The 27,439-nt window shown below is 46.1% G+C and overlaps 1 protein-coding gene across 4 annotated transcripts; it reads right to left on the bottom strand.

Annotated features, from left to right (window-relative positions):
* Positions 1-28: 28 nt before the first annotated feature.
* Positions 29-27,439, bottom strand: DPF2 (double PHD fingers 2). Of its 4 annotated transcripts, none has more exons than XM_035097878.3 (12): positions 27,282-27,439; positions 23,697-23,857; positions 23,140-23,247; positions 20,874-21,037; positions 18,615-18,707; positions 16,624-16,702; positions 15,500-15,541; positions 9,660-9,797; positions 8,847-8,975; positions 6,607-6,719; positions 4,835-4,916; positions 29-3,345 (listed from the first exon to the last, which is right to left on the bottom strand). In XM_035097878.3, the coding sequence occupies exons 1-12, from the start codon at positions 27,311-27,313 to the stop codon at positions 3,269-3,271; spliced, it is 1,218 nt and encodes a 405-aa protein (XP_034953769.1). In that variant the 5' UTR covers positions 27,314-27,439; the 3' UTR covers positions 29-3,268. The 4 variants fall into 4 exon arrangements, with proteins under 4 accessions (XP_034953769.1, XP_034953771.1, XP_034953770.1 ...); XM_035097880.3 differs by lacking the exon at positions 27,282-27,439 and adding an exon at positions 24,916-25,160; XM_035097879.3 differs by lacking the exon at positions 15,500-15,541.

The raw sequence follows: 27,439 nt of genomic DNA, 5'->3' as shown, positions 1-27,439 counted from the left end.
ATTGTTGGACAGAGAAACCGGAGAGCGCTTTCTGTGTAAAAATGATTTATTCGCTAATGCTTATTACAATACCTTAAAATAAAACAGAAAAGCTAAAACACACTTTAGCTTCAGCTGCAATTTTAAAAAAATGTGTGGGGGGGTGAAGAGCCTCAGCATACCATAACGAATTCCAAACCTAAAAAATAAAATTATCAGCATAATTAATTAATTGCCTGGGGAGAGGGAGAAACATAGCCACCAATTCATTGTAAAACTGGCAACAGCTGGGCAGGACAGCATCCAGGTGCAAGGAGCTGCAGAATCAACTTGTGGCCCCCCAAAAATGGGGGGGGGTGTGAGGTATTCTGACCAGCTTCTGAGTGCTCAAGGAATAGAAGGGATGTGGGTTTGAAAACCTAAGGCCCACCCCTCCCCAAGATGCAGAGAGCACTGAATCAAAGCCTGCTTTAAAAAGAAAAAAAAGAACATGGACCATGTTCTTATATACCCTTCCCAATTCCCCTTCCCTCAAACCAACAGATCTAACCTGAGCATAAAATACCCATAATGCAACAGTGCTTCGTGGTTTTTTAAAAAAAGCCCCCCCCCCCCCAAAAGCAACTTTCAACCCACCCCCACAGACAAAAGACTGCAATAAAGTAATTAGTCCAAACAAGCCATTTTGGTGTTTATTCGGGTTGTGAGTTTTAAGACACGGGTGTGATGCTTTGAACAAGGGCATGCCCCCATCTGGGGTTGGGACAGCAACTCCCCCCCCAACGCAAGGTTTGCCCCCCCCCACCCCTTCATTAACAGGCCGCCTCTACCTGTTCCCTCCTACCCAATCCCAACCAGCTATGGGAGAGAAATCAAGTGCAAGCTTAAAGAAGCCAAAATGGCTTCCCTGTGTGGGGTTGCGGCCCCCCAAGGGGATCCAGGGCTGTAAGTGCACAATGACTCCACCTCTCTTGACATCCCTTACAGACTCAACGGGGAGTCTGTGGACCTTTTTAATCCTGAAAGCCTCTAGTCCACATGGCATAGCGAATGAGGGCAGGGGTGGGTGGGTGAAAGCTTCCGTTTTGGTTCCCAAAGTGCCTCTTTCCCCTTCCAGAGGCCAAATACGGCCCCACCAAGACCCACCTTAGCTAGCAGGGTAGTGAGAACAAAGGCAAGGATGGCACCCTTCCTGCGGTTTGGCTGGGGGTGTGGCGTCCAACTTCCAGCAGCTCCGGCAGCCAGCAAGGCCAATGGGTCAGAGATTATGATGGGTGCCATAGCCCAACAACATATTTTGGGGGGGGGATCAGTTCCCCACCCCTGCCTTAGGGAAAGGCGAGGCAAGAGGCTGCAGTGCCCACTCACAGGATGGATGTTAACTCGGTGAGGCAAGCTATTCTAAAAAGAACCAGCCCCCTCTGCTTTGCCAGTCCCCCTGAGTCTTCATGTATTGCCTCTGCAAAGATGCGGGCAGAGAAGGGGGAGTGCATTTTGGGGGAGTGCAAGAGGATGTATGACTGGGGTAAGGGGCTTTGGAGGTAGGTATGAAGTCAATTTTTTAAAAAAACAGGCACATCATTAGTATATTACACAGAACCCTATTCCAGAGAAAAACACCTCTCCTCCCCAAATGGGGTGCCATACAAAACAAAGGGGGTTAGGGGGAAGACAGGTGGAAATTTCCAAGGAAGATTTTCAAAATGTCACTTCTTATTAAGGACCGATTCCTCCAGAGAGTGGGGGGTGGGGAGGTGAAGAAGGCAGCCAAAGGGGAAGGCAGGACGGATGCAGAAGAGAGCTTCCGTTCTTGAAAGGGAGGAGGCTTCCGCATGCTTGTTTACTTCTCCTTGGAGAGCAGCCCAAAGGTATAAGGGCTCGCCCTCCACCTGCAGACACGCACACAGAGAATGTGGGAAATCAGGACTCAGCAAATAGGCATCAAGTGAGGCTAGGGAAAGGAAACAAAGAAGTGACCCGCACAGGCAACCCCAGAGATCTGTGGCCAACGTCCCCAGAGAGGCACGTAGCACAGGGGGGAGACCAGGCAACTTTGGGAGGATTAACTCCTGCCAACAAGCCCTGCTCCGGGGAAGAAGGAGCTGCTGGCCCTCCATTCATCCACCTCCGAGCAACTCACCTATTCCTGTAGAGGCCCATATGGTGGGAGGAAGATACGAGGGGAAATGTAAAATGGTGCCAGGACTGGAAACGTTCCCCCGAGAATTAAAAACATACTAAAACCCACCATGGCACAGAAATGCTGTCAACACCCCATGGGTTAAGGGCTTGCAAAAGAGAGGTGGGGGGAAGTGCTGGAACCCTCTCTCTGCTCTAAAGAAGACTTTTCCCCCAATCCCAATTCCCCACCCCGACACAACCCCTGGTTAAAAATATATTTATATAGCCTTGTGTACGTGAAAACAAGGAAGGAGGCAATGGTGTTTCGTGTTAACAATGGGAGGGTTCTTTGGGTCAGGATCCAGCCTCCATCAGGACAAGGGGAAGCCTCAAAAGATCTTCCCTGACTGAGGTAAACGAAGTCACTTTGTTTTCGCACCTGCCTGAGCCAAGTCCTGGTCCACACTGTTGAAGGCCAAAGGTAGGTTTTCCATTGGACAGTGCCTTCCCAGGGTTCTCTCGGGTCTAGGAGGCTGCTCCAGACCAGAACCAGATCCACTTGTAATTATATCAGGGACAAAACCACTTTCTAATGGAGAGGGTGACCAAGGACTGGGAGGGAGCTTATAAGCCCTGTGAGTAGTATCAAGAGTCCTCATGGTGGTTTTGCGTTTTAAAAAAGTTTTTAAAATTGCTGGCTCTGCTTTCGGAGACATAGAAGCCTGCAGATCAGCTGTTGATTCAATAGCACAATGTTAGTGAGATGAGAAGGAGTCGCCTCCTCCCAGCAAGCCCAGTTCGGTCAGGATATATTTCTATATATATATATTTGTCCTTGAGTATTAAGGCCGTAGATATGATGATCTGTTTGGTGCTTCTCAGCCAGCCTGGAGGCAAGTGAGGAAAGGGCATGGAGAGTCCTCCCTCCCATGAGAGCAGGGAGAGAGAGAGAGAAAGAGAAGTTCTAAACCCAAAAACCGCTGTGCAGAGGAAAACGGAGAGAGCTGGCAGGGGCTGGATCCGACTGGTGAAGGAGACACTGACCAAGAGTGGGAGGCAGCATAGGAAAAAGACTAAACCAAGAAAGGGAAAAAGAGCCCGGCAAGGTAGTGGACAACTGGCGGTTCCTCTTTCAAGCTCCCTTTCTTCTCTGCTGCCCCAGCGCCCATCAGGAGGAGTTCTGGTTCTGATAGATGGAGGCTTTCTCCTTCAGCAAGTCCAGACACAGGTGACAGCTCCAGCTTCCTGCAACAGAAAAGAGGGGGGAGGGATAAGACATGTATTGCAGCAGTGGGAGAACCAGTGGCTCTCTGGAGGACGTTGGACATGAACTCCCAACAACCCCAACCAGCATGGCCAATCATTATGATGAACTGGAGTTGTAGCCCAGCAACATCTGGGAGGTGCCAGGTGACCTATCTTTGAGCTGCTGTTAAATTTGGGTGAGAGATGCTGCACAAGCAAGTCTTGTTCACTCCAAAAGTGATACGCTTTGTTCAAAAGTTCACTCAGTGATACTCTGAGAAGGGCCGCTCTCCCTGATCGTAAACTACAAGATGGGACATACTGAGAAAGGGGCTCCATTAAGTACTTGGTTATTTTAGCGTAATATCGAATTTATCCTGTGCTTATTAATTGCTGATTTTGCCCTTTTTGAATTTAATGATATGTTTTGAAACACGAAGTTGTTCCAAATGGTGTATGTTCTGATAATAAGTTAATGTTTATTGTGAGCCACCAAGGTCACAGTGGAAAAGCAACATATAAGCAAACTAAACTTAAGCATAGCAGACAGTGGTGCACACAAGAGTGTCATTTTGTCCACCTCCTTGTTTACAGGTATGTGACTTGTCCTCTCTGGAGTATGTGGGATGCATTATAGCTACACTAGACACACACACTGTACACCAGCAGAACTTGACGCCACATCAGAGGTGTCAGGGATGAGAACCAGAATCTTCCATGAGTGAAATGTGTGCTCCGCCCCAAACCTACAGCTCCTTCTACTGGTCTTACAGTAGACAGGCAGTCTGTGGGCCTTGACCAACTAGGCCTCGGAAAAGGCTGAGCTGTGACCTGCGACTCAAAAGAAGTGATGTAAAGATTAAACAGGCGATTTAAGATTAACACAGGCTACCTTTGGCTGTGGGCCTGTTGCCGGAAGCATCTTTTCAAAATCCCAAGTCAGCGCCTGCTCAGGAAATGAGTCAGCAAACTGCCTGCTACAAGTCACCAGCGTTTTGCCATGTCATGCTACATGCAAACTTTTTCTTTTATATAATTGGCACGCTAAGGTAGGTTTAAAATCCCAAAGCATAAAAAAAGAAAAATCCTATTTGATTTGTTATGCAGAATGAGGCCCAGAAGGAAATTTTCTTCTTCTTCTTTTACTCAATTTAAATTGCAGGCCAGTTAATTACAAAACAGGTAAGCAAGCAGTGCAGAGCATCCTTTTATTCTATGCCCCCAAATAGGATGTTGCCTTATACAGAGTCCACCGAGCTCAGCAATATCTACACTGACCGGCAGCAGCTCTCCAGGGTTTCAGGCAGGGGTTTCTCTCTCCCAGCCTTACCTGGAGACACCAGAAATTGAACCAGGGCTTTTTGTCTACAAAGCAGTCACTCTTTATCACTGAACTATGGCCTCCAGGATTACCACTGCAAAAACCAGGAGAAACTCAAATTCGCACAAAGGTGGGAAGAGGCAAACGGGGAAGCAGAGAAGTACTCACCTTCCGGTGGTTCTGACATGGGCGGAGTGAGGCAGTACATATGGTAGCCACGGTCACAATCATCACAGAAGAGCAGCTGGTCCTAAGCAGGATGGAGAATGAGGAAAAGCCAGAAAAAAGGAGAACGCAAATTATTCCACTTCTTTTCAGAAAGGGAGAAAATCTGCCCTCTGCCCCTAAAAATCAAGCCGTTACAGTTTAATCTATCAAATTTATATCCCACCTTTGCTCCAAGGAACTTAGAGAGGAATGCCTGCCGCTGCCACCCTTCAGCCTCATGACAACCATGGGAAATAGAGATGGGGAACTATAGGCCTGGGGAATGGATGTGGCCCTCCAGGTCGTACTATCTGGCCCTCAGCACTCTCCCCCAGACGAAGCCCCTAAATGACTTTGCTTTGCACCTTCCTTGCAATCTTTTTCCTGGCTGGGAGGTACCCTTGAAATGAGGGGCGCGTGTAGAAAGCAGTCTACTGTTTTTTTTTCCAAAAAGGTTACATTGTTTGCTCCAACCACTTTGGCCTATGACCCCACCTGCCACCAGGCTTTTAATGAGATGATTTTGTTCTGCTGGAAGTGTGCTTCCTGAGACTGTAACTGGGGGGGGGGGTCCTATGAGAATGTTACAGTTCTGCACGAATTGGTGTAGTGTGGTACCTCTGGTTAAGAACTTAATTCGTTCCGGAGGTCCGTTCTTAACCTGAAACTGTTCTTAACCTGAAGCACCACTTTAGCTAATGGGGCCTCCTGCCACCGCCGCGCTGCCGGAGCACGATTTCTGTTCTCATCCTGAAGCAAAGTTCTTAATCTGAGGTACTATTTCTGGGTTAGCGGAGTTTGTAACCTAAAGTGTTTGTAACCCAAGGTACCACTGTAATATGTTTAAATTTCCAGATGCAAATTGTTTAGAGACAATTTAAAATCTAAATCTAATACAGGCGTCGGCAACCTTTCCTGCCCGTGGCCCGGAGGATTCCCACGGACTATCGTCCGTGGGCTGGACATAGGCCGCACAGGCACAGAAGCCATTTCCGGTGGTGCTGCGGACATTTTGGAAATGGGCAGCCAGCACCGAAAATCGCTTCTATGCAGCCGCAGACATGCGCAGAAGCGATTTCTGGCGCTGCGGACATTTTGGAAATTGGCAGCGCAGCATCAGAAATCGCTTCTGCGCGTGTCCACGGCCGCGCAGTAGCGATTTCCGGTGCTGGATGCCCATTTCCAAAATGTCCGCAGCGCCAGAAATCGCTTCTGCGGCTGTGTAGACGCGATTTCCGGCGCTGCTCGGCGAGTTCCCGTGCCACACTGCGCCGGTTTACCGCCACGTGCAGGGGACTTGCCAAGCAGGTGGCTCGGTTCACGGCATAGCTGCCAAGTTTCCCCTTTTCTCGCGAGGAAGCCTATTCAGCATAAGGGAATTTCCCTTAGAAAAAGGGAGAACTTGGCAGCTATGGTTCACGGGTGGCCCGTGGGCCGGATAAACGGCCTCCATGGGCCAGAGGTTGTCGATGCCTGATCCAATAAATAAATAAATACCTTGTTTTATGGATTTGTGGCAGCCTGCCTGGGGTCACGTGACAAAGGGTGGGATAGAGGTTTGGGGTTGCCTCAAAGGTTATTAGAGCAGCCCAGGAAGAGGAACAGCAATGAAGGTGGCAAGGAGAGAGGGAGATGTTGATAGCGACAAGGAGGGACATTCATGATGAAAGGACACAGGGAGAAGGGATTCAGTCATGCAAAGGGCAGGGGCAGGAGAGAGAAGGGGTACTCACATCGTTCTCAGAGGTGCCACAGATGTTACAGCACTTGCACTCAATACACTGCCAGCGGTAGGTCTTCACCGCCGCCATCATAACTGGTGTGAACTGAAGGCATGAAGGGTGCCCTGGTGGGGAGAGACAGTGGGGCAGGCATTAAGACAGGAATGTTGTGTGGGCACCTCAGCAATTGAATAAACAAAGACATCGCACCTCTTCATCACATTTGCCGCTTGTCTTTTCTCCAAAGAAAACCAGGTTGGCAAGCGTTTTGACAGGAAGAGGGAAAGCGCTACTGAATTTTAATCTCACAATGTTCACATAAGACCAAACAACAGAATATTGTAATTACTTTTGGAATGGCAAACAAAGAATGAAGAGGTTAAGGCAGTTATTATGATACACTGGGCTAGAGACTTTAGATATAATATTCAAATGTCATATTGGGAAAAATTATGGAAGGAAGAAATTAAATTTACTGCATGCTACTTGTTGAAAGAAAGTATTATGAAACTGATGTATCGTTGGTATTTGACGCTGAGTAAAACTGCAAAAATGTATAAAACGAGCTCAAATTTATGTTGGAAATGTAAGGGAATAGAGGTTACTTTTTACCATATGTGGTGGTTATGTGATAAAGTTAAAGACTTCTGGGAGATGATTTACAATGAGTTAAAGAAAATGTTTAAGAATACATTTAAAAAAAAAACAGAAGGCTTTTTATTAGGTATTATAGGTAAAGAGATACTGAGAGGAGATAAGCAATTATTTCTGTATGCAACAACAGCAGCGAGAGTACTACTAGCCCAGAAATGGAAGCAAAAAGAAGTGCCATTGAAAGAGGAATGGCAGGTGAAACTGATGGACTATGCGAAATTGACAGGAAAGATCTGAAACCAGGAAGATCAAGTATTTTTAAAGGTCTGGAATAAATTCTTACTTTATTTAAAAGATCACTCTAAAATTTTAAAGTCACTGACAGGAATGTGAAGATACTTTAATGTAAAATTACTTGTTATTTATATAATTATTTGGAAAACGTAAACGATGCAATTAATTATGGGACATGGAGGGAAGTCCAAGAGGTCAAAAGAGCCTAATAAATAGAGATGAAAAATTATTATTGTAAAGATGTAAAAAATGTGGAAAATCAGTAAAAAAAAATATAAAAAACAAAAAACAACAGACTACCCCCCCCCCAAAAAAAATGCCACTATCCGTGTATTGGACAACTTCGTCCAATACATGGAAAAATACGGTAGTTCTGGGTTTGGTCCAACACAAAAAGGCTAATGGCCACTGGCAGGTCTCTCCTGTTTCATGACTGTGTCCAACCCCCTTTTAACAAGGGGATTCAGGAGTGGCTAAGCCAAGATTCCAACACTTCAATCTTATGTTAGTCTTATATATCTGTGTGCAACTCAAGAGTAAACCCACTGAAATGATGACTTTTAGTCAAAACTCATGATCATTGATTCCAAGGGCTCTACCCTGCATAGGACTTAGCTGGATACAACCCTTGGTAGCTGTCTTAATCCATGAGGAAGATGTACTCCCCCTAGCAGCAGAAGATGGCCAAATGAGCCAATGAGGGGCAGTCAAAGCCTCTGTTGGGGCACTGACAGATGGGAAACGCACAAGCTCCTTGACAAAGATGCCAGTCTTGAAGCTTCAGAAACTGGTGTTAGGCTTAACATTGATTGGCACACCATTGGTACACCAATGTGGTCAATAGCATTGGGGCATGGGGCAAACACAATCCCTATTTATTTTATAACGTATGGCAAATGTTCATTGAACACATAAACTGTTCAGATTGCAGCAGGAATCAGTTCCAACACTCATGGGAAAATGTGGTGTGATCTTTTAGAGTAATCAAATGAAACTTTATTACATACTATGACAAAAGTCTGTAATTTTATCCGGACAAGTTGCTTGTTGTTTACTGTTGCAACAACTGTTTTCTCTAAATGTATCTTCTGTACCATGAAATTGTTTTTAAAAAATTGGTGTTGTTTTTTAAAAATAAATGCAGCTTCAGGAGGCAGCTGTAAGAGCATGCCTCCTGAGCCTACTTCATTTCTCTTGTTTAGATTCTTTTTGAAAAGGTTGTTCTTGGGACCAAAACCAACAAGCACGGGAAGGTGCAGGTGGGAAGGATCAGGAGTGGGATGCAAAGCAAACCCACAAAACCTACGTAGGACACCCATGTTCTTGGCAGGATCTGGCCCCACTGCTCCCCCTAGTTCATATACCTGATCGTCCACAGTCAGAACATGAAACCAGCTCTTCGGGTTGCCCTGTTTTCTTATTGATCTTGGAGTCTCCAAGGCAGAAGTCGCAGTAATTGTTGGGCAAGGCCAAGCCATCCGGACCTTTCTTGGCTATTGGAAAAGGGTGTTTTAATCAATGACAAGACAGTCAAAACAGAGCCCGCCTCCCCTCACTCCACCCAGACCTAGGGGGAGTTTATTATTTTTAAACTGCAGCCCAGCTTCTCTCAAAGGAAAGGGAAGGGGTGACCACAAGAGAAAAGCTTCTTGTGTGCATTCTCAAAAGCACTGTCCCATTGCCATTACAGGATACAGGCTATAGCATTACGGTGTTTCCTGCTTGGCAGGGGGTTGGACTGGATGGCCCTTGTGGTCTCTTCCAATTCTATGATTCTATGATTTCATCCTGCTGATCATTTTATGCTCACCCTGTATTCACAGCCTACTTAAAGAGAACAGCTGGCTCATACCTATGGCTCGGACATACAGTACGTAGGTCCATCCCTTCAGTCCTGGTTGTGATGGTTCCATATGCAGCTGCTCAAAGCACAGCAGGCTTGGTCACTTGCTAGCACATGCCACCATTCTGGCTGAAACTGACTCCCTTAGCCCTTCAATTGGCTCATAGAAATCCCAACATCACAACAAGACAGTTAAGTGTGGGACTCGCACTAGGTCTATCCTTTTTTCCAGGGCAAATCTTGAGATCCAATTTAAGCTGAGGTAGAGGAGAACTGTTACATAAAGAGATCTTAAAGTTTAGAAAAGCCCCAGAAGGAGGAAGAAGACACTTACATTTCTGCTCCTCAGATCTCTGTGATACAGGCGTGGGGGGCTGCGAGTCTTCCTTGTCTTCCCCCTCTTCCTCAGCCAGGTGGGAGTGCGCATAGTGGTAACTCAGCCCAGGACGGTTCTTGTAACGCTTCCCACAGACTGAACAGGAAGAAAATTTTAAGGCAGACAAGACACAGGTTTGAGCTTCCCATCCCCAGAGGGGCTGTCTTCCTCCCCCTTCCTTTCGCAACAAAATTATCCCATTCTCAGACAATCTTTATCCCCTTCTCTCTCCCCCCCCACTCCAAAAAGCCCACACCGCCCATCCCCTAAATGGGCTACTGTGTCAACCTGCACAAATCTCAAAACAAGGGAGGGGGAAATATTTGCTGTTGCTCAGCACCAGAACCAGTTTTCTAAACACAGTGGTAAGTTCATGTTGTAGCACCCTTTGCGACCAGCACTCAGAATGCTCTCAAAGAATCTCCACCCCACCCCGCAACCAAACAGTAGAGGTGATAGCACACAATTGTGTATGTCTAGCACTCCAAGTAATTGAAGACTCTTAACATGCACAGCACATGTTTCTGGCCCTCATGAAAGAACAACCTGAAACCCTGTTTGTCTGGTTTCAGAAAGGGAAAAGCTAAGAGCAGATTTCTAGTGGCCAGCTTTTAGTTGCCCTGCACGGCTCTTCAGCCTTGCTGCAAGTCCACTCTTCCCCAATTGCCACCCCACCATTCCTCCACCTTCCACCCTCAAGTCCTTGGCAAAGAGAAAAGAGCAATTTGTTTGAAGATCTGGCTCTAATTCAGAATTGCATTATGGATATATAAAGGAGAGCAGGGATTAATACCCGCAGCTCAGCAACCTAGGCTGAACCACCAAAACAGCGTGCTCCAGATTTGGAAGTAGCTAAGACACAGAAACAAGGAAGTGAGCCATATATATCAAGGAACACTGCTTTGGGGGGGGGGACACGCTGGGGCTGGACATACACAAACTCACAATCTCCCATAAACACTCCAGGTCTAATCAAGTTCTGATTTGGGGGAGGGAGACAAATGTTTTCTAAAACGCATTAAGTCCAGCAAGTCTTTTGCACAGCGACTGGAAAGCCAATTTGCAGGGGAAAAGTAATGGCTCTCTTAAGGGCTGTGTAAACACAGCTGATTAAGTAGGGAGCCTGTGCTGGCAGGCTCCCTCCACAGAGGCAGTGGTTGCTATATGCTGCTTCCAAGGAGGCTCAACATAGCTTACAAAAAAAAGCCCACTTTGTGGAGCAGTTGCAGGAGGAGAAAAAACAACCTCCGTCCTCTTTCCTTGGGCTGTGGTTCCAAAGTAGTCTCTCTCTCTCTCTCTCTCTCTCTCTCTCTCTCTCTCTCTCTCTCTCTCTCTCTCTCTCTCTCTCTCTCTCACACACACACACACACACACACACACACACAGTGCAATGTTCATGAAATACTGGGTTGTATCCATATTAGTCATGCTCAACAGTAGCTGAGCCATTAATTTCCAATTGCGTCTTCTCTAAGGAGAACTTAGATGGATACAACCCATTGCGTGCTTTTCTCTCACCACCAACAGCCCAGAGCCACGTATCTGGGATTAAGGATCGGGATACTTGAGATAGCCAACAAATCTCAGTTAAAAATAAATAAGTCCCAAGTTCAATCCTGCAGCCCACTTGCTCATGGCACCAGAAAATGGAGGCAAGGCTGAATATACTCTGCAAATTTGCTTCATTCCGATGTTTTCCTTTGCAGAACCGACTCTTGGTTTTCGTTAATAAAAACAATAAAATTAAAATAAGTTAGTTCTTAAGACTTGCATAAATGTAAGAACATAGGAACCTGGCGACAGGCCAAAGGCCCATTCAAGCCAACAGGGACCAGCCAGATCCCTATGGGAAGCCTTTAAGCAGGGCCCGACTGCACCCACGTTTTCCTCGCGATTCCCAGCAAATGGGATTCAGAGGCATACACTGCCTCCAACAGAGGAAGGAGAACATATTCATTGTGGCTAATAGCCACTAATAGTCTGACCTTCCATGAATTGATCTAATCCTCTTATAAAGTCATCTTAAGTTGGTGGCCATCACTGCCTCTGGTGGGAGCAAATTCCGTAGTTCAACTATGCCCTGTGTGAAGGACTTCCTTTGTCTGGCCTTAAAATCAAATATTCAGCTTCATCGGATGCTCCTGAGTTTCAGCGCTTTAAGAAAAAGAAAGATCACTCTATAGGATTCAAATGAAGGGCTGGGCAGGATTGCCAGGGGACAGCGGTTACCCTAGTGCACAGGTGTCAAACACAAGGCCCGGGGGCCAAATCTGGCCCGCCAGACCTCGTCATGTGGCCCGCCGAGCGCCCCAGCCAACGGGACCCAGCAGCGGGACCTTGCTGCTGAAGCGCCGCGCCGACAAAGCGCCGACAAACAGCTGGGGCCCGGGGGGGGGTAGAAAGGCGGCCGGAGCAGCGCCGCACGGAGAGTCCCGAGCCTCTGCGACGCAGCAGTGCTCTGTAGCACTTTGAATCCTCCTCCTGCCACGGCTCGGCGCCTGGAAACGGCTGCTGCTGCTGCTGCTGAAGCACAGACAAAGCACCCAGCAGCGCCACTTTATTCTGACTATGTTTCTGCTTTCAGAGCTAGTTATTACTTACATTATTACAAAAAAAAAGTAATAATTGAATGCAGTGACAATAATTTATGATAATAAAGAGTGGACACATAGTCCTACAGATACAACAGGCCCTTTGAGGGTGACCAAACTGCTGATGCGGCCCCCGATGAATTTGAGTTTAGACACCCCTGCCCTAGTGGGTCTTTTCTGCTCAGAGTTGTGAGCAAACATTCCCAGAATAGCACAATCCTGCCATTCCACAACTTCTTCAGCAAGCTTGGAGGGCTCTGCCACATGAGGGTTGTGCCTGAGGTTAGCAGTTTGAGCTGCTGCCCTGCCTTTGCCCGGAGCCCTTTCCTCCTCTGGTTGGCTAATTCCAAGGGAAGGGAGGGGTAAAATCAGGCTGCTCTGCTTAACAATTCAAAGGCTAACAAATGTAAGAGCCTTCCCATCAGCCCCAGGAAGAATGACCAATGACCATGGATGATGGGGGGAGGGGGCGTAGTTCAGGAACATCGAACCAATGGATTTAAATTACAAGGAGATTCTGACTAAACATTAGGAAGAACTTCCTGGCAGTAAGAGCTGTTTGAGAGGAGAATAGACTCCCTTGGAAGGTGGTAAAAACCCCTTGGGGTCCCTTCCCACTCTACAATTCTATGATAACAGTTACAGGACCTGGTATTATTATTAATAATAATAATAATTAATTATATACTGCCCTTAATCTAAGGATCACAGGGGTGGAAGGAGTAATAGTCAAACAACACCTAGAGACCCAAAGCTGAGGAAGAATGACATAGTAGATCATGCAGGTTTTTGTGTATTTGCACTGTGTCAAAATACAACTAGAGAAAAAATGATGGTATGAAGCCGATTATTGGGTACAGGCTTCTTTAATACCACAAAAATTACTCTAGATTTATTTTAAAAATTACTCTAGATTTATTTTAAAAAAACCCAATAAATCAACGCAAAATATAAATATAAAATCATTCTCAGAAGCCTGCAGCAATACTTGAGGTACCTTTCCCCCATGATGCTTAAATGCTTTAAAAACCAGAATGAAACATTAAACTGAAACATAACTGGTTGGGGTTGTGGCCAAAGGTGGCATTGGCCCTTGGTTCAGGTGGCTATAAGAAGGAGCAAGAGTCCAAAGGGCAGAGAAAACTGAAGACTCAGGGCTTAGCCTATCATTAACAGAGCTTATAAAATTCCAAGGCCTTTTGGACCCTGGGACTGTGTTAATACATTACCTAGATCTGGAAGGAACAACTTGGCTGCCTAGCACGTCTATCAACAGCTATCCAGGATGGGAAGAACTCAGCCTATGTGCCAGGGATAGGGGAACCTGACAGGGCCTCCAGGTGTTGCAAGGCTCCAACTCCCATTATCCCTGGCCACTGACCTTGCTGGCTGGGGTGGATGGGAGTTGGAGTCCAGCATATATTGAGGGACAGAGGTTCCTCATCCCTGCTATACACCAAAGCCCTTGCAGATCAACCACAGAGTGCTGCTAGCAAAGATTGCAAAAAGGTGGCCTGCAGTTCCAAAACTGTCAGGTGACTCATGCAAGCGAGTCAAACCAGAAGTCACAGGAGAAAGCAAAAATACACAACAGTTTCACTAGCCAACATCCATTCCCCCAAGCAAAATCCAGCATCTTCTCAAGGAAACTAGATATTAGACACAACTCTGCAGCACTCAACAACATCCTGCAGTGCAAAGTTGTAAATAGCCTGGTCACCCAGGGAAAATCAGAGCATGCCAAGTTTACAAAAAAGGCTCTTATTTCTACCCACCTACCCTTTCAGGCCAGAAATAACAGCCATGGGCATGTGTGGGCATGTGGGGGTATTTGTGAGCTGCTTATTTTTGTGGCCTTTAAGGCTATACTCCTGATGTGGCAGATCCTGTTGCCCTGGGAGCAACAGGAAGCAAGCACTCAAAGTCACATACAGAGGTTAAAAAACAACAACAAACACCTCTCTTTCTGACCTCAGTGGGTCAGAACCAAAGGACAAATTTCTGTGACTGCAGGAGTGAAGAGAAGGCTACTCTAGCCTTTGTCACTAGCCAGACATCAGGGCCATGTATAAGTCTCCCCCCACTTTTCCAAGAAGGGGATCGGACAAAGAGAAGATCCACCAGAGAAGAAGCAATTTCAAGACACTTGCTTTCCTCCTCCAAACATCTGGAATGACTACAAAGGCAAAGATGAAGGACATCCTGGCCCATCACCAGCCTAAGGGCTACTAGATAACTGCATCACTTCCTTTTCAGTAAAAAAATATCAGGCAGGGAACATCATCCCAGTCCCACAAGAATTTAAATTCCTGGTAGCAACTCACTACTTCATTCTAGGTCAGGCAAATCCATCTCCCTTCTACCCATTTCCCCTTGAGTCTCTTGTCCTTTTAGGCACAATCCTAACCCTACTTCTCTAGGAGGAAGTAGTAATGAATCAACTGGTCTTGCTTCTAAGTGGACATGGATAGGATTGTGCTATTAAATAAGCCTGAGTGCAAAGACAGATTTATTTTTGTTCATGTATGCCAGGGGTGAGCAGACAGGCTTGAGGAATATACTTGGTGGTGGTGGTGGTGGTTTTACTAGGTCCACCAATCAGAACACCTGCACAGTAGCTGGGCAGACACACTCTCAAGATTTAAAGAACAGGGTGCCGCTTATGAGCACACGATGAGTCCAGGAATGTGTGGTCAGTAGCACAGCTAAGCTCACAAGTCCATTGATATAAAAACCTGCTCCCCGTATCTTTTTCAGCAACCTAATTTGGGGCTGGAGGGGAGGGGAAAGCTTTTTCATTTGTTACTGCTAGACAATAGGAAGTAAGAACCCTTTTCCAATCTACTGCAAAACATCCTGATGTACTTTCTTCCCAACTCAATGCACAGGACCTTACAATAACAATGCTTATTGAATTTTAATTGCTATGAGCTACTGAGGGAAATATCTATTTATACAAATTTCCAGACAAAAAATTATCACCTTTCCCACAGCAACTTGGAGAGACTCAGGCCAAAAAGCTGGGTGCTAACCCTATTAGGACACACACTAAATATAAACCTGAACTGCATTATCATATGAGGGAAGGGGTTTTTTGTGCCCTGCATCAAAAGACCTGCTTTTTAAAAAAGAAGAGTTTTTAAAACTAACATTTCAGAAGAACAAAGTCAGGAGGAAATAAATAGCAAGACAGAGAGAATGGACTACCTCGGTCAGGAGGTTTCGAGGTATGCTTTTGTTTGTAACTATCTGAAATACAGAAAGAGAATAATGAGAGAAAAGGTGAAAACACTCTATAGGTCACACACATAACATGCACACAGTAAAGCTATATACAACAATTAAAAGGGAGAAAAAGAAAAATGTTTACTGGTGTTATTTTAAAGTAAAAAGGGGGAGTATAAAATTCTTACAGGACAGTAAAAGGAGAAGAGAAAGAAAAGTAATTTCAAAAACTCATTGTTTGCAATTTTGAAAATTCTGGCCAATTGCCCCCCACCTTTTACGTTAATAACCAGGTTTGCACGGGCGTTCATTTCCAGATTGGCACACAGGGAGCAGCTCTAAAGAACAGAAAAGTCATGCAATATGGAACTGGCAAAGGCAGCCACACGCAGCAGGGCTGGTCCCCTAGCTTGGGAGTCTGCACACAAACACAGCCCCCAATGGACCGGTAAAGCAATACCAAGGTCTATACAAGTCTTGGGATCTGCCAGAGGAAGGCAGGGCTGGAGCACTGCGGCTGAGCACCTGCTTTGCATCCATGAAGCCCTGGCTCAATCCCCAATGTCTCCAGTTTAGAGGACCAATGGTGGCAGGGCTAAGACCCTGCATGGACGAGACTGGGTTAGTCTGCCAAGTCTGTCCCAAAGGAGATGAGAACATTGGTAAAGTTATCTCCTATTGGTCCAACTTGAGCTGGTGCAGAAGTATGTAATTTTGTGCGCTTTCACAGAACTCTTCACCAGCCAGAATGAAACGCGCTGTGAAACAGGAAAATTTGCACACCGGGCAAATAAAAAGCATCATTTTATCAGCCTAAGATCTCATCAGAGGCAACTGCCCATACCCACAGGAGACTTCGGATAGTGCCAGACCTCCAACGCTCCCAAACTAGACAAGTAATATAACAGCCTCCAAGAAGCTTGAATAAAAAGCAAGGGACCAAGGACAAGTAGGAAGCTGACGCAGCCCCTCTTTCAAAGAAGCTTTGACCTCTGCATCCTCCGTTCACCCACCCTCCCCACCACACCGTCCTCCTATCTAGGAAAAGCAAAGGTGTTCTGCTCACGGCAGCTGCGTCCCACAGCACGGCTCGCCTTCTTACTCACTGTCACAGGCATACGGTTTGTCTCGGTCTTCCAAAATGGCTGCATCCAGCTTTTTCCGGGCGCTCCCAACTCCTTTGCCCTAGGAACCCAGAGAGGAGGATGTCATGAGCATGGGAAAGAATGCCTCACCCAACAATCCCTCACCGAAAGAACATTGACGTGACATAAAGTGGGAGCTGAAACCCATCAAGTAGCTGTTAAGGAGGCCTGCAGGAAAGTTAAGCAGATTCAGTGCCACAAGATGAGGCAAGGGCAATTAACAAATTCATGGCAAATGAGCTGTTATTCATAAAAGGATCTGAGTAATGCCAGTTGCTGGGGTTGGAGGAGAGAGAGAGAGATGCCTGGCCACACTGGGAAACATGATACAGACTAGGTGGTCTATGCCAGCCTTCCCCAACCTATCACCCTTCAGACCACATATCCTGGACTGAAACTCCCAATGGGTGTTGGGAGTTGTAGTCTACATCTAGAGACTGTACATTGGGGAAGACCGGGTGTGATAGAAAATATAGTCCAGAATATCTGGAGGGCACCACGCTGCAGGAAGACCAATGAACATATAATCTAGCAAGGAATAATAATAATAATATTAATATTAATAATAATAACAACAACTACTACTAGTACTACTGCTGGACAGTTCTTGTGGGTCCAAGGAATTCAAAAACACTTTCAAGCCCTTTATAAGACTATTAAATTAGCTGATTTATCCATGGGCAAGAACAGTATTATAGTATGATCTGAAGACAGTGACCCCACCATTATTTAGGTCTATGAGACAGGGGATAATCACAGATGCCACACTGAACTCTTCCCCCACTCCCAACAGCTCAACTGTTAGATCCGTCATGAAGAAAAACATATGTGGTTCCCACCACGACTGCTAAATGTTTTCTCTAGATTGCAGCCATGGTGTACACCAGGCATCCCCAGACTTCGGCCCCTCCAGATGTTTTGGACTACAATTCCCATCTTCCCCGACCATTAGCTAGGGATCATGGGAGTTGTAGGCCAAAACATCTGGAGGGCCGCAGTTTGGGGATGCCTGGTGTACACCATGCATTTATGTGATGCATCATTATGTACATACAGTATAATGACCTTCAGAGGGGGGAAATCACACGTATTCTCTTTCTCAAGTAACACAGCCATCACCAAGATCCTTTAAGGGAACAGTTGCAATTGTCCTTTTCAGGGCTGAAGTCTTAACCTTTAAAACATATTGTCTTTCAATATGTTTTCACCACTAGAATAGGGTAGGACAGTTCTTTCAGTAAATCAAAAAGCCAAGCAGAGGAAGGCAGTCATGCTAATGAAGTGCTGCAGTCGATGAGCTCATCTGGCAATATTTTAAAAGACAGTCCACTACTGCCCCACAGTGGCACATGCTTTGAATGATTTTATTTTCAAATTTCTTCTTCCATTTCATTATTATTCATATGACAGCCAATATTGTGCCAAGCAATTATAGCCCCAGAATCCCCCCTTCCCCCGCAAGGATAAATCATCCCTTTCCTTTAGTACTTACAATTACCTTGTGTTTTTGGTGTTCTAGCAATTTCAACCTTTTAGCCTTGGGGAATGGGGGCAGGAGAGAGTGTCCATGCATGTTTTTCCCAGGGACATCAAGGTTTTTAAAACTACAGAAAGGCAGACTGAGAAATACTTGGACAGGGATGGAGAAGCTGTGGCCTTCCAGATGTTTCTGGACTTCAGTTCCCATCAGCCACAGAAAGGATGGGATGATGGATACTATAGCACAAAGACATCTGGAAGACCACATGTTTTCCCCATGCCGTTCTCACTAGTCTTTACAATCATGGAGTGTTCATTCCTTTCCAGCACCCACCATATTTTGGGACATCCATAGAATTTTCTTGCCTGCCACTGCCATAGAGCCCGTGCTCCTTTCAACTCCATGCAGGCTCAAAGCGTACACTGAATCAAGACTGAGCAAGCATTACTGAGCCCCAGTATGTGAGTTGTACCTTGGCCTTGCCTTTGCCCCGGCGTTTTGGCGTGTCTTCTTCGTAGTCCTCATCATCTAGATCATCCAAGAAATCATCAGGTTCCAGGATCCGCTAGAACAGAGAAGCAAGACTACTGTAGAGAAAACAAACATATTCAAAAAGACAAGAGGGGTGGACAGAAAACTTGAAAGTCTGGCTAAGAAGCACCCCCTCAAATGCATTCTAGTTAGACCAATGGCAGTGACCACCTAATAGTTTCATTTGCACTGCAGAGCTTTCAGGTAACATTAAAAACTGTCTTAAGGACATAAGAGAAGCCCTGTTGGATCAGAGCAAAAGCCTATTCCCAGATGTGGGGAACCTCTGGCCCTCCAGATGTTGCTGAACTACAACTCTCATCCCCACGAGTTATATTTCAGCAACATCTGGAGGGCAAACATCCTATGAGTCCAGCACATTGTTTCAACCAGATATCTATGGGGAACTGAGAAGCTGGGCATGGACTCTTACTGTTGTTCCCTAGCACGATACTAAGGAGGCATGATGCCTCTGAGCCTAACCAGCGACTGAAAACCTGTGGTCCTTCAAATGTCACTGGACTCCAACTCAGATGAGCCCCGAACAAGGAGGATTATGGGAGCTGTAGTCCAACAACAGCTGTAGGGCCACAGGTTCTCCCTTCATTATCAACACATACAGCCATCATGACAAGTAGTTAGTGACAGACTCATCTTTTAGTAATTTGTTGAATCTCCTAAACTATCCATTTAGGGCCACCTACACATCTTGCACAGGCAGATTTCATAGGATTTCTGTAAAGAAGCACTTCCTGCTCTCTGTCCTGAATCTTCCAGTTGGTTAGAGCATGGTGCTGATAACACCAAGGTTGCAGGTCCGATCCCTGTATGCAGCTGCTATATACTCCTGCACTGCAGGGGGTTGGACTAGATGATCCATCAGGGTCCCATCCAACTCCACAATTCTACCTTTCAGCTTTATCAGATGACCCTGGGTCATGGCATTAACAAGTCTTCTATATCTGCTTTCTTCACGTCATATATAATTTTATTTGTCGCTACATTTATATCCTACCTCTCTGTCAGGGATTCTTTAGCTGTGATTCCTGCATTGCATGGGGTTGGACTTCACTAGATGATCCTTGGGGATCCCTTCCAATTATACAGTTCTTTGATTCTATGAAAACGCCTGGGCTCAAAAAAGCGCATTTCATGCCCACATCAGTAAGTGCTCTTTCTCCCTTTTCTCTCTCTCTTTTTCTCTATTGCTCTCTCTCACACACACATCCTGTCTTCCTGGATGCTGGAAGACAAGCTACAGCATTCCATCTTCAGCTGCCTTACTAGGCTATTAGAGTTGATCCTGGGAAGCAGCCAGTGTGTATTATGACATTCAGTATCTCAGCAAGCCAAAAAACTTGATGAAAACCAGAAAGTGTCATTGCACCACCTCCTCCTCCCTGTTCGCTCCACCCCCACCCCCACGCCAGCATGGCTTTTGCAAAATAAGACTGGCTTTCATTTCACACTAAATTCCACTCTGGTTCATTTTTATTTTATTTTTAAAGGAAGCTCTTGCAATCCAAACCAATAGTTTGGAGTAAAAGGGTGGAATTGGGAACAAATAAAGCTGAAGAAACTGGAGCAAGGGAACAACAGATGAGACCTTGGGCTGGGCTGAGAGAAGCATGCCTAGCACCACAGTAGAACAAAACACTGGTCCATGAAATGATTTTTCTGGCAATGAGGATCTTTGAGACAGAAGCAGTCTGACAAGCTGAAAGGACACTACCAGCAGGGGTACGGCTGTGCACTCCTCAGCTACTACACAGACGCAAAAAAAGAGACTCTCAGCTCTCTCCATCTTCTGCATTTGAAGCAGGTTTTGAGCCCTTATGTCTGTGGGGAGAAGCTGGTGAAACAGCAAGGGGTGGTGGGATCAGCAGTACTTCCAGAAGTCATGGGCTAGGAGCTAAAGCTCCACACAGCTCCTTGTTCTGGTGTAAGCTGGATTTAAGTGCTCAAACCTCACCAACCATTTGTGCACTTGTTAAAAATATGAACAATTTATTCATGTAGCAAACTTCTGTTTTTCTGGGTACAAAAACCAGGTCTCCATGGTGCAAGATTTCTATCCGTTCTGTAGTTAAAGGCAAGGACAGCAGAGGAGAGGTAGAAAGAAGCTGCAAGGAGCCGTTCATATGTTACCATGGAGCCCCCTTTCGAAACAGAGTCGATGCTACCCTCTGCCTGCCATTACCTTCCGCGCGCGACTATTGGCAACAGGAAACTCGCCGAGGCTGTCTTCGTCAGTACGAGGATCAGGCAGACTGCGCTTCTCAAGAGAGTCCGTCCTCAAAAGGGCCTCCAGGCTGCTGCCATCCTGAGAGATCAAACCCTCTTTCTTTAGGGTCTGCTCAGTGTCTACAGAAGTAACATCCAGAGGGTTGGCTGTGTTATGTACTTAAATTTGTATCCTGTCCCTCCTCCCAGAGAAGCCCAGGGTGATAAACACCAAATGTTTAAACTATACTATTTAAAATAAAAGAACACATTTAAAACAATGTTAAAACATCTAAAAACATTTTAAAGCAATCACATATGCTCACAGTCACTAATTTCAAGGTTGCCATGGTCAATATCTGTCAGCCATCAAATACTTGGGTAAATAGGAATGACTTTAAATTTCTCCAGGAAGTCAGTAAGGAGCAAGACACACTCAATCACACCAGGTAGAGAATTCTCCAAACCAAGAGCTGACTAAGGGCCTCTGCTGGCCATTGCTAAAACTGCCACCCACATCACCAAAAGAGAAGGACTGGAGGTTCCAATACATGGTGGAAGGAAAGAACGCACTGGACGAGGGATTGTGAACCTCAAGTTAAGGAAGCAGAGCCCACTGCGGAACAAAGCCTCTGAAACATCTCCCCTGTGAGGAAAGGTTGCAACATTTCGTTGACCAACTTTAGTTGACCAACAAGGTGAATAAGAGGCAACATGGTAGAAAAATATAAAATTATGTGTGTCAGGGAGGTGGATACAGAGGGGTTTTTTAAAGCAAAAAAAAAGAACAAGCATAAGGCAGAGAGATGAAAGAACATATTTGGGTGAAGGCAGGGCCTGAAACTGAAAGAGAAATCAAAAGGGAGGATGCTATAGCGAACAATATAGTCACATGCCGCTGCTACCACCACCCCTTAGGCAAATGAGAGGACACAACTCACTATGTAGATGCCTCACATAGAATTGGGCTTGCTTCAGGCTATGTGATTGGTGTGTCTTTTTCATGAAGATCAAAGACCAAGTGATCCCATTGGTCCGACTAGTCAGAACTGTGTACATATGCATTGGAAAGGATGGGGCAGGAAGTGGAGTATTGGGCTCTGCTGCTCAAAGGCACTCTGTGCACTTTTGGAAAGTGGCCGCCAAATGCTCAGTCTCTCATCGCATCCCCAACAACCTCAGGCCAGCTTTTGGTGGGGTGGGCAGGGGTAGCAGCAACTACAATTTCTGGCTTGGCCAGCAAGGCTAGACAAAAACCTTGATTCATGCATGTAAAGGCCCTCCTGTCCCTGGCCACAAGATACTTGGCCCAAGCAGAAAACTTAACAGCCAATACAAACAACTGTTATCACCTGTGGCCCTCCAGAAGTGGAATCTTAGAACCAGCCACAGCAGAAGGAAGGGAAGGGAAGAAATTCCCAAGCTGGAGGGGCTCCATTGCTCTGCCTTCCAGCTTAGGAAAAATTTCCTCTTCTCCTGTGTTTTGCCAAAATGTGAGCATTCCTGGAGAAACCTAAAATCCGATGTAAATGTGCTACCAAGTGTGAATCTCATGAAAAGTCAGCATGTCAGGAGTGTAATTGCAATTCTTATTCCTGACCCGTTAAAAGAACTTTAATATTTGCCTTGATTTGGGATGTGGAACTTGTGGCTCTTCAGGTGTTCCTGAACTATAACTCCCATCACCCCTGACCATAGGCTATGCTCAATGCAGCTGAGAAATGTTGGAGTCCAACAACAGAATGCAAGCCAAAACAGTTCATCAAGACAGTATATCAAGACTTTAATAAGTTCTCATGTGGTAATAGAACAGCGGTGGGTACCCTGTGGTCCTCCAGATGACCACTGAACTACAGCTTCCATCATCTGTGGCCATTGGCCATGCTGACTGGGGCTGATTAAAGGTTTAGTTCCACAAGTTCTGGTGGGCCACTCGTTAGCCACCCCTGCATTAGAAATGTGATGGGATAAATGGGGAAAGGGGTAGCCTTTGAATAATATAAGACTCAAAGACTTCCAATGGTTACTAAAATCAAAACAGGAATTTACCTGGAAAGTTAGAGATGCTGATAATGATGCTCCTGAAAGCACAGTTGTGTCGGTGGTGCAACTCACCCTGGCAGGAGAGGTTCTCCCTAATCAATTTGCTATGGGGTACAGACCCATCCCCAATCCCTAGGAAAAACTAATTTGACCCCAAATGAAGTCCCAGCAGCAGCTCAGAAAGAAAGGAAAATATGTACCTGGCTTAATGGAAGGGAAGGAAAGCCTTGGATCCTCAGGAGGGTGAGCACGACGTTTTTTCCGCCAGCGCCGAGCCGGGTAGGAATAGAGCTGGCCAGATGCCAAACCTTCCAATAAAAAAAGCAAACCAGGACAGGAAAGGAGGAAAAAGCGTAAGATTATCAGTGCAATGCAGCCTTTTCAAAGCTCTAGCCTTGAGCACTTCCCCAACAACCCTCACTTCAGGAATTAACACAGCACAACCATTCCTTACAATCCATCCTAGTTTGCCGCTAATCCGCACAGTTGATATGGACCAATAAATAAAGGACTATGCAGTATATGCAGATAGGCTCCCTGAAATGAGTAAAGATATTTCCATGAAGGAAAAAGAAGAGACCTACCTCTCCCCACCCACCCACTCCTCAGGTGAGCTGTCAAATAACAGGTGCAGTGCCTTATCAAAAACAAGCAAATATGCTGCCGACTCCAAAGTGTTACAAACTGCAGCCCAAAGAAGAAAACCACACCGTGCCCCTAAACTTCAAGTTTTCACAACATCATATGTGTATCCAACCTGGCCCCCTGTGCCGCTTCTCCATCCAGATGTAGCAGTTACTCTGCGCCACTCCAGTCTGCGAGTCCAGAAATGGCAATCGGACACTTCTCTCAGCACACAGTCGGGCATTGTAGTTGTGGCACTGCTCCATCGCGTCCTTATAATATTGTTCGCCAAGGCTGGTGGGAGGCAAAAGCAAGCATGCGTTAGAACATGGGTGTGCCAACTTCAGGCTTGATAGATCCACTTTGTTCTTAAAGTGGATGCACAAACCAGCCATTTGCAATTAAGGAGCAAGGTGCCTCTTAAACATATACTCAGCGCATAAATTTGCTTTCAGGACCAGAACTGATCCACTCCTGGGCGAATTTAAAAGAGGATTAAACTGATGAGAGGAACATAAGTAAAAACACAACCCTGAGATTAAGAGTCTCGTGCTCTACCAACTGATTGACTGCATCACACAAAGAGAAATCTAGGAAGCTGGATCTTCCCACAGGGATCTCTTTGGAAAGCTGAAGTGCACACGAGAGTGAGGATCCTCAGGCTAAACACCACAGCTAATTCCTTCCAGTAGCACCTTAGAGACCAACTAAGTTTGTCATTGGTATGAGCTTTTGTGTGCATGCATACTTCTTCAGGTATTTGTTTCGACTACGTCAGGCTACCTACCTGTAACCACAGCTAATAATTGCAACAATGTTGAACTGGGGGTGCAGAAAGTACTTCACTTTTGTTATACTTTAATTTTAAGGTGTCAGGATCAAAATTCTGATTACAAAGCTGAATTTAAGCTTCCCTTCTTGGAACAAAAAAGAGGCATCTGTAGAGCTAGCTTTTTATATTACCACATCTCATTTTCAATCTATTACAATCATAGAAGAAAGAAAATGCCCAATTCTATTCAATAATCCCATTAGCGAAGACTCAGATGAAGAGTTCTCAGAGCGAAGCAGAAAGGGGGGGGGAATACATCGTTTGCAATTATATTCTTGTTCTTTAAAAATCTGTGGTGTGGCAGCAATGAAGTTTCCTTAATTGAGCAGCCTATAATTACAGTAATTTTAGTGTTTCAATCTCGCCACATAAAGTAGCTGAGGGAAGGGAATAGAAACTGGTGGGCATCAGCTTGCTTGGGCGGGGGGGATTTAATATCTTTGCTGCCGGAGGAAAAGCAGTTTGTTGGGGGGAGTGGAGGGATGAAAGAGAAAATTAGGTAATTAAATTGCAAGTCCACCTTGTTTACAATGTTTTATAATCCTCTTGGCGCTCTATCATCAGTTGAAGCAGCTTTGTGAAATTTAGAGGATGCAAATCAGGACAGAAAATTGCCACAACCCAGGAAACAGCTTCAACTGGCCAGCTGAACTATGTGAGGGTAGCCGATGGGAACGTCCCCTTCATGCGAAGACAGGCTCTGGCGGATTAAGTCAACAAGACCAATAGTGGGCCCAGTGGTCAAGAAGGTGGTTTCTGCAGGAGCTGTAGAGGGAAGTGAGGAGCAGTTGGGGCTCATCAACCTGGAAAGGTAGCCCACCTAGGAGAAGGAAAACTCTGATCCAAAACCTCCGCTGCCTTGTGGGGTATCTTCAGGGCAAGAAAAGGCTAAGGAGTGGAGTACCTAAGACTGTTGGATGGCACTTTCTATGCCTCCTTCCAGCAGCTCCTGCAGCCAAGCCGGTGCCAAACAAATTGCTCTGCTTTCCTTTGGACCACATCAGCGAGGCCATGGAGGGGAGAGGGTTGTCATCTGGGCAGCCCAGGACCTCCATACACACTGTCCAGGCTAGTGCCAAGAGAGGTCACTTTAGAGCTGCCAATGCAGCAGTCTGACTTTACTCTCAGAGGCGCACTCCTTTGTCTCTCGAGATAGATGGATGCCAACAACAACATAATTGCAAGAATGTATCATGTAGAATCTTCAGGTACCAGCATCTCGTATGCCAGGGGTTGCCAACATGGTGCCCCTCTGGGGACAATTCCTACCACCCCTGACCATTGGCTATGCTGGCTAGGGCTGATGAGAGCTGGAGTCCAGAGCAACATCCAGAGGGCACCACACCTGGAACCTGGGTCCACCCTACAGCCATTACTTCTTGATATCCAATACCAGTCAAGTATAGCCAAAGATGCCATCTTAAAATTCTACAACAGCTCAGAAGCTTAGCTTTTCTTATGTGAAAAGCAGGCCCATCACTTTTTCTCCATTCAAGAGCAACAGAGCAATGGCCCATCCATTTGGACTTCTGCCCACCTCCCATTAGCAGTCCTGACCATTATGGGTCATGCTTCCTCTTTCCATCCTGCCTCTTTGGGGCAGGAATTCAATTCATTCTCTCCCCCACCCAAAAACTTCTTTTAAACTCTTGCACGGAGGTGGGTCTTTGTGCTCTTCACTCCAGCCTCTCCTCCTAACGTACTGGGCAAGCAACTTTCATCTCTTCACTTGTTATTCCAACCCCTGGAACTTGCCCCTGACATTGCGAGGGGGGAATCTGTTTCTCTCTAGCACAAGGACGAGGTACCTTTTGCCATCCAGATGTTATTGGACACATCAGCCCCAGCCAAGCATGGTCAGGGATGATGGGAGTCGTAGTCCGGCAGGGTCACAGGTTGCCCATCCCTGCCCTAGCTTCTCTAGCCACCCTACCTCTTTGCTAGCTAGAATCTCTTGCCACCCTTCATCTCCCATATAAAGAAGAGGAAGAGAAGGCTGTGTTGTGTTTAAACTGTGCCCCCATCACATTTTATTTCTGGAGATCTGAATTGAGTGGGTGGTAGATCTATATATTATGTTCTCGTCTTAAATCCATTTCACTCCCCCACCCCAATTTTCTTCTGGATTCTGATAGAAAGTGGGGAGGAACTCATTCTTACCCCCAGGACTGGAATCCTACTTTTCAAGAGTGATTTTTTCCTACTCCCCCCCCCACTCCATTTTAAAGACTTTTTTTAAGAGTATGAGATAGTCTCTCTTGACACCTCTTAAAAATCCACTCCACCTCCACCCCACACACACTTTTTTGAGGGACCACCTGGTGTATTTCCCCCCCTTTTCCCCACACCCCGTTTTTCTTTCACAATTACTGTTTGTGTAATGGGGGGGAAGCATGCGGTAAAAGGACCATTTTTCTCATCATTCCCCATTTTCTTTGGGACTTTATGGAAAGTGGGGGGGGGTTCCCTGCTCTTTTCTCCTCCCCCGTGGCGGCTGTACTTCACCTCCCTCTTTTTATTTTTATTTTTTGAGCAGCCTTTTATTTTTCTCATTCCAATCCCCCACCCCAAAATTTGGGATATTTCAAGGCCGGGTGTCCTCTTTTCCACCCACTTTTAAAAATCTGAGACGAAGGCACTCTCCCCTCTCCTCATCCGGCCTCCACCCATAGAAAGGGAGTTAATTTTTTTATTTATAAAAACTTCAGCCCTGAACAATAAAAAGAGCCAACAGCTGCCCCCTCGCCTCCTATTCCGCCCCCAAGTCCACCCCGATAACAGAATGGTCTCTCCTACGACCCTCCTACGAGCATTTCTCGGAGATTCGGGCTGTACCATTAGAACCAAACAGGGGAGGGGAGGGGGGAGAACGAGAGTTGCACTCACAGCTTCACCACATTCTGTACCACCGCCGCCATCTTCCCCTCTGCCGCCTGGGGCCGCGGGGTACTTAAGTGCGCATGTACCACCGGCCGTTCGAGCTCACCAGGGCGACTTCCATAAGCATCTCACTCAGTTCCACGGCATGGCGCATGCGCCCCGCT

This window comes from Zootoca vivipara, chromosome 16 (genome assembly GCF_965207765.1).
Source record: "Zootoca vivipara chromosome 16, rZooViv2.hap1.1, whole genome shotgun sequence".
NCBI classification, from domain to species: Eukaryota; Metazoa; Chordata; class Lepidosauria; order Squamata; family Lacertidae; genus Zootoca; species Zootoca vivipara.
Note: the sequence above shows the minus strand (reverse complement) of the source record. Positions and strands in the feature narration are given on the sequence as shown.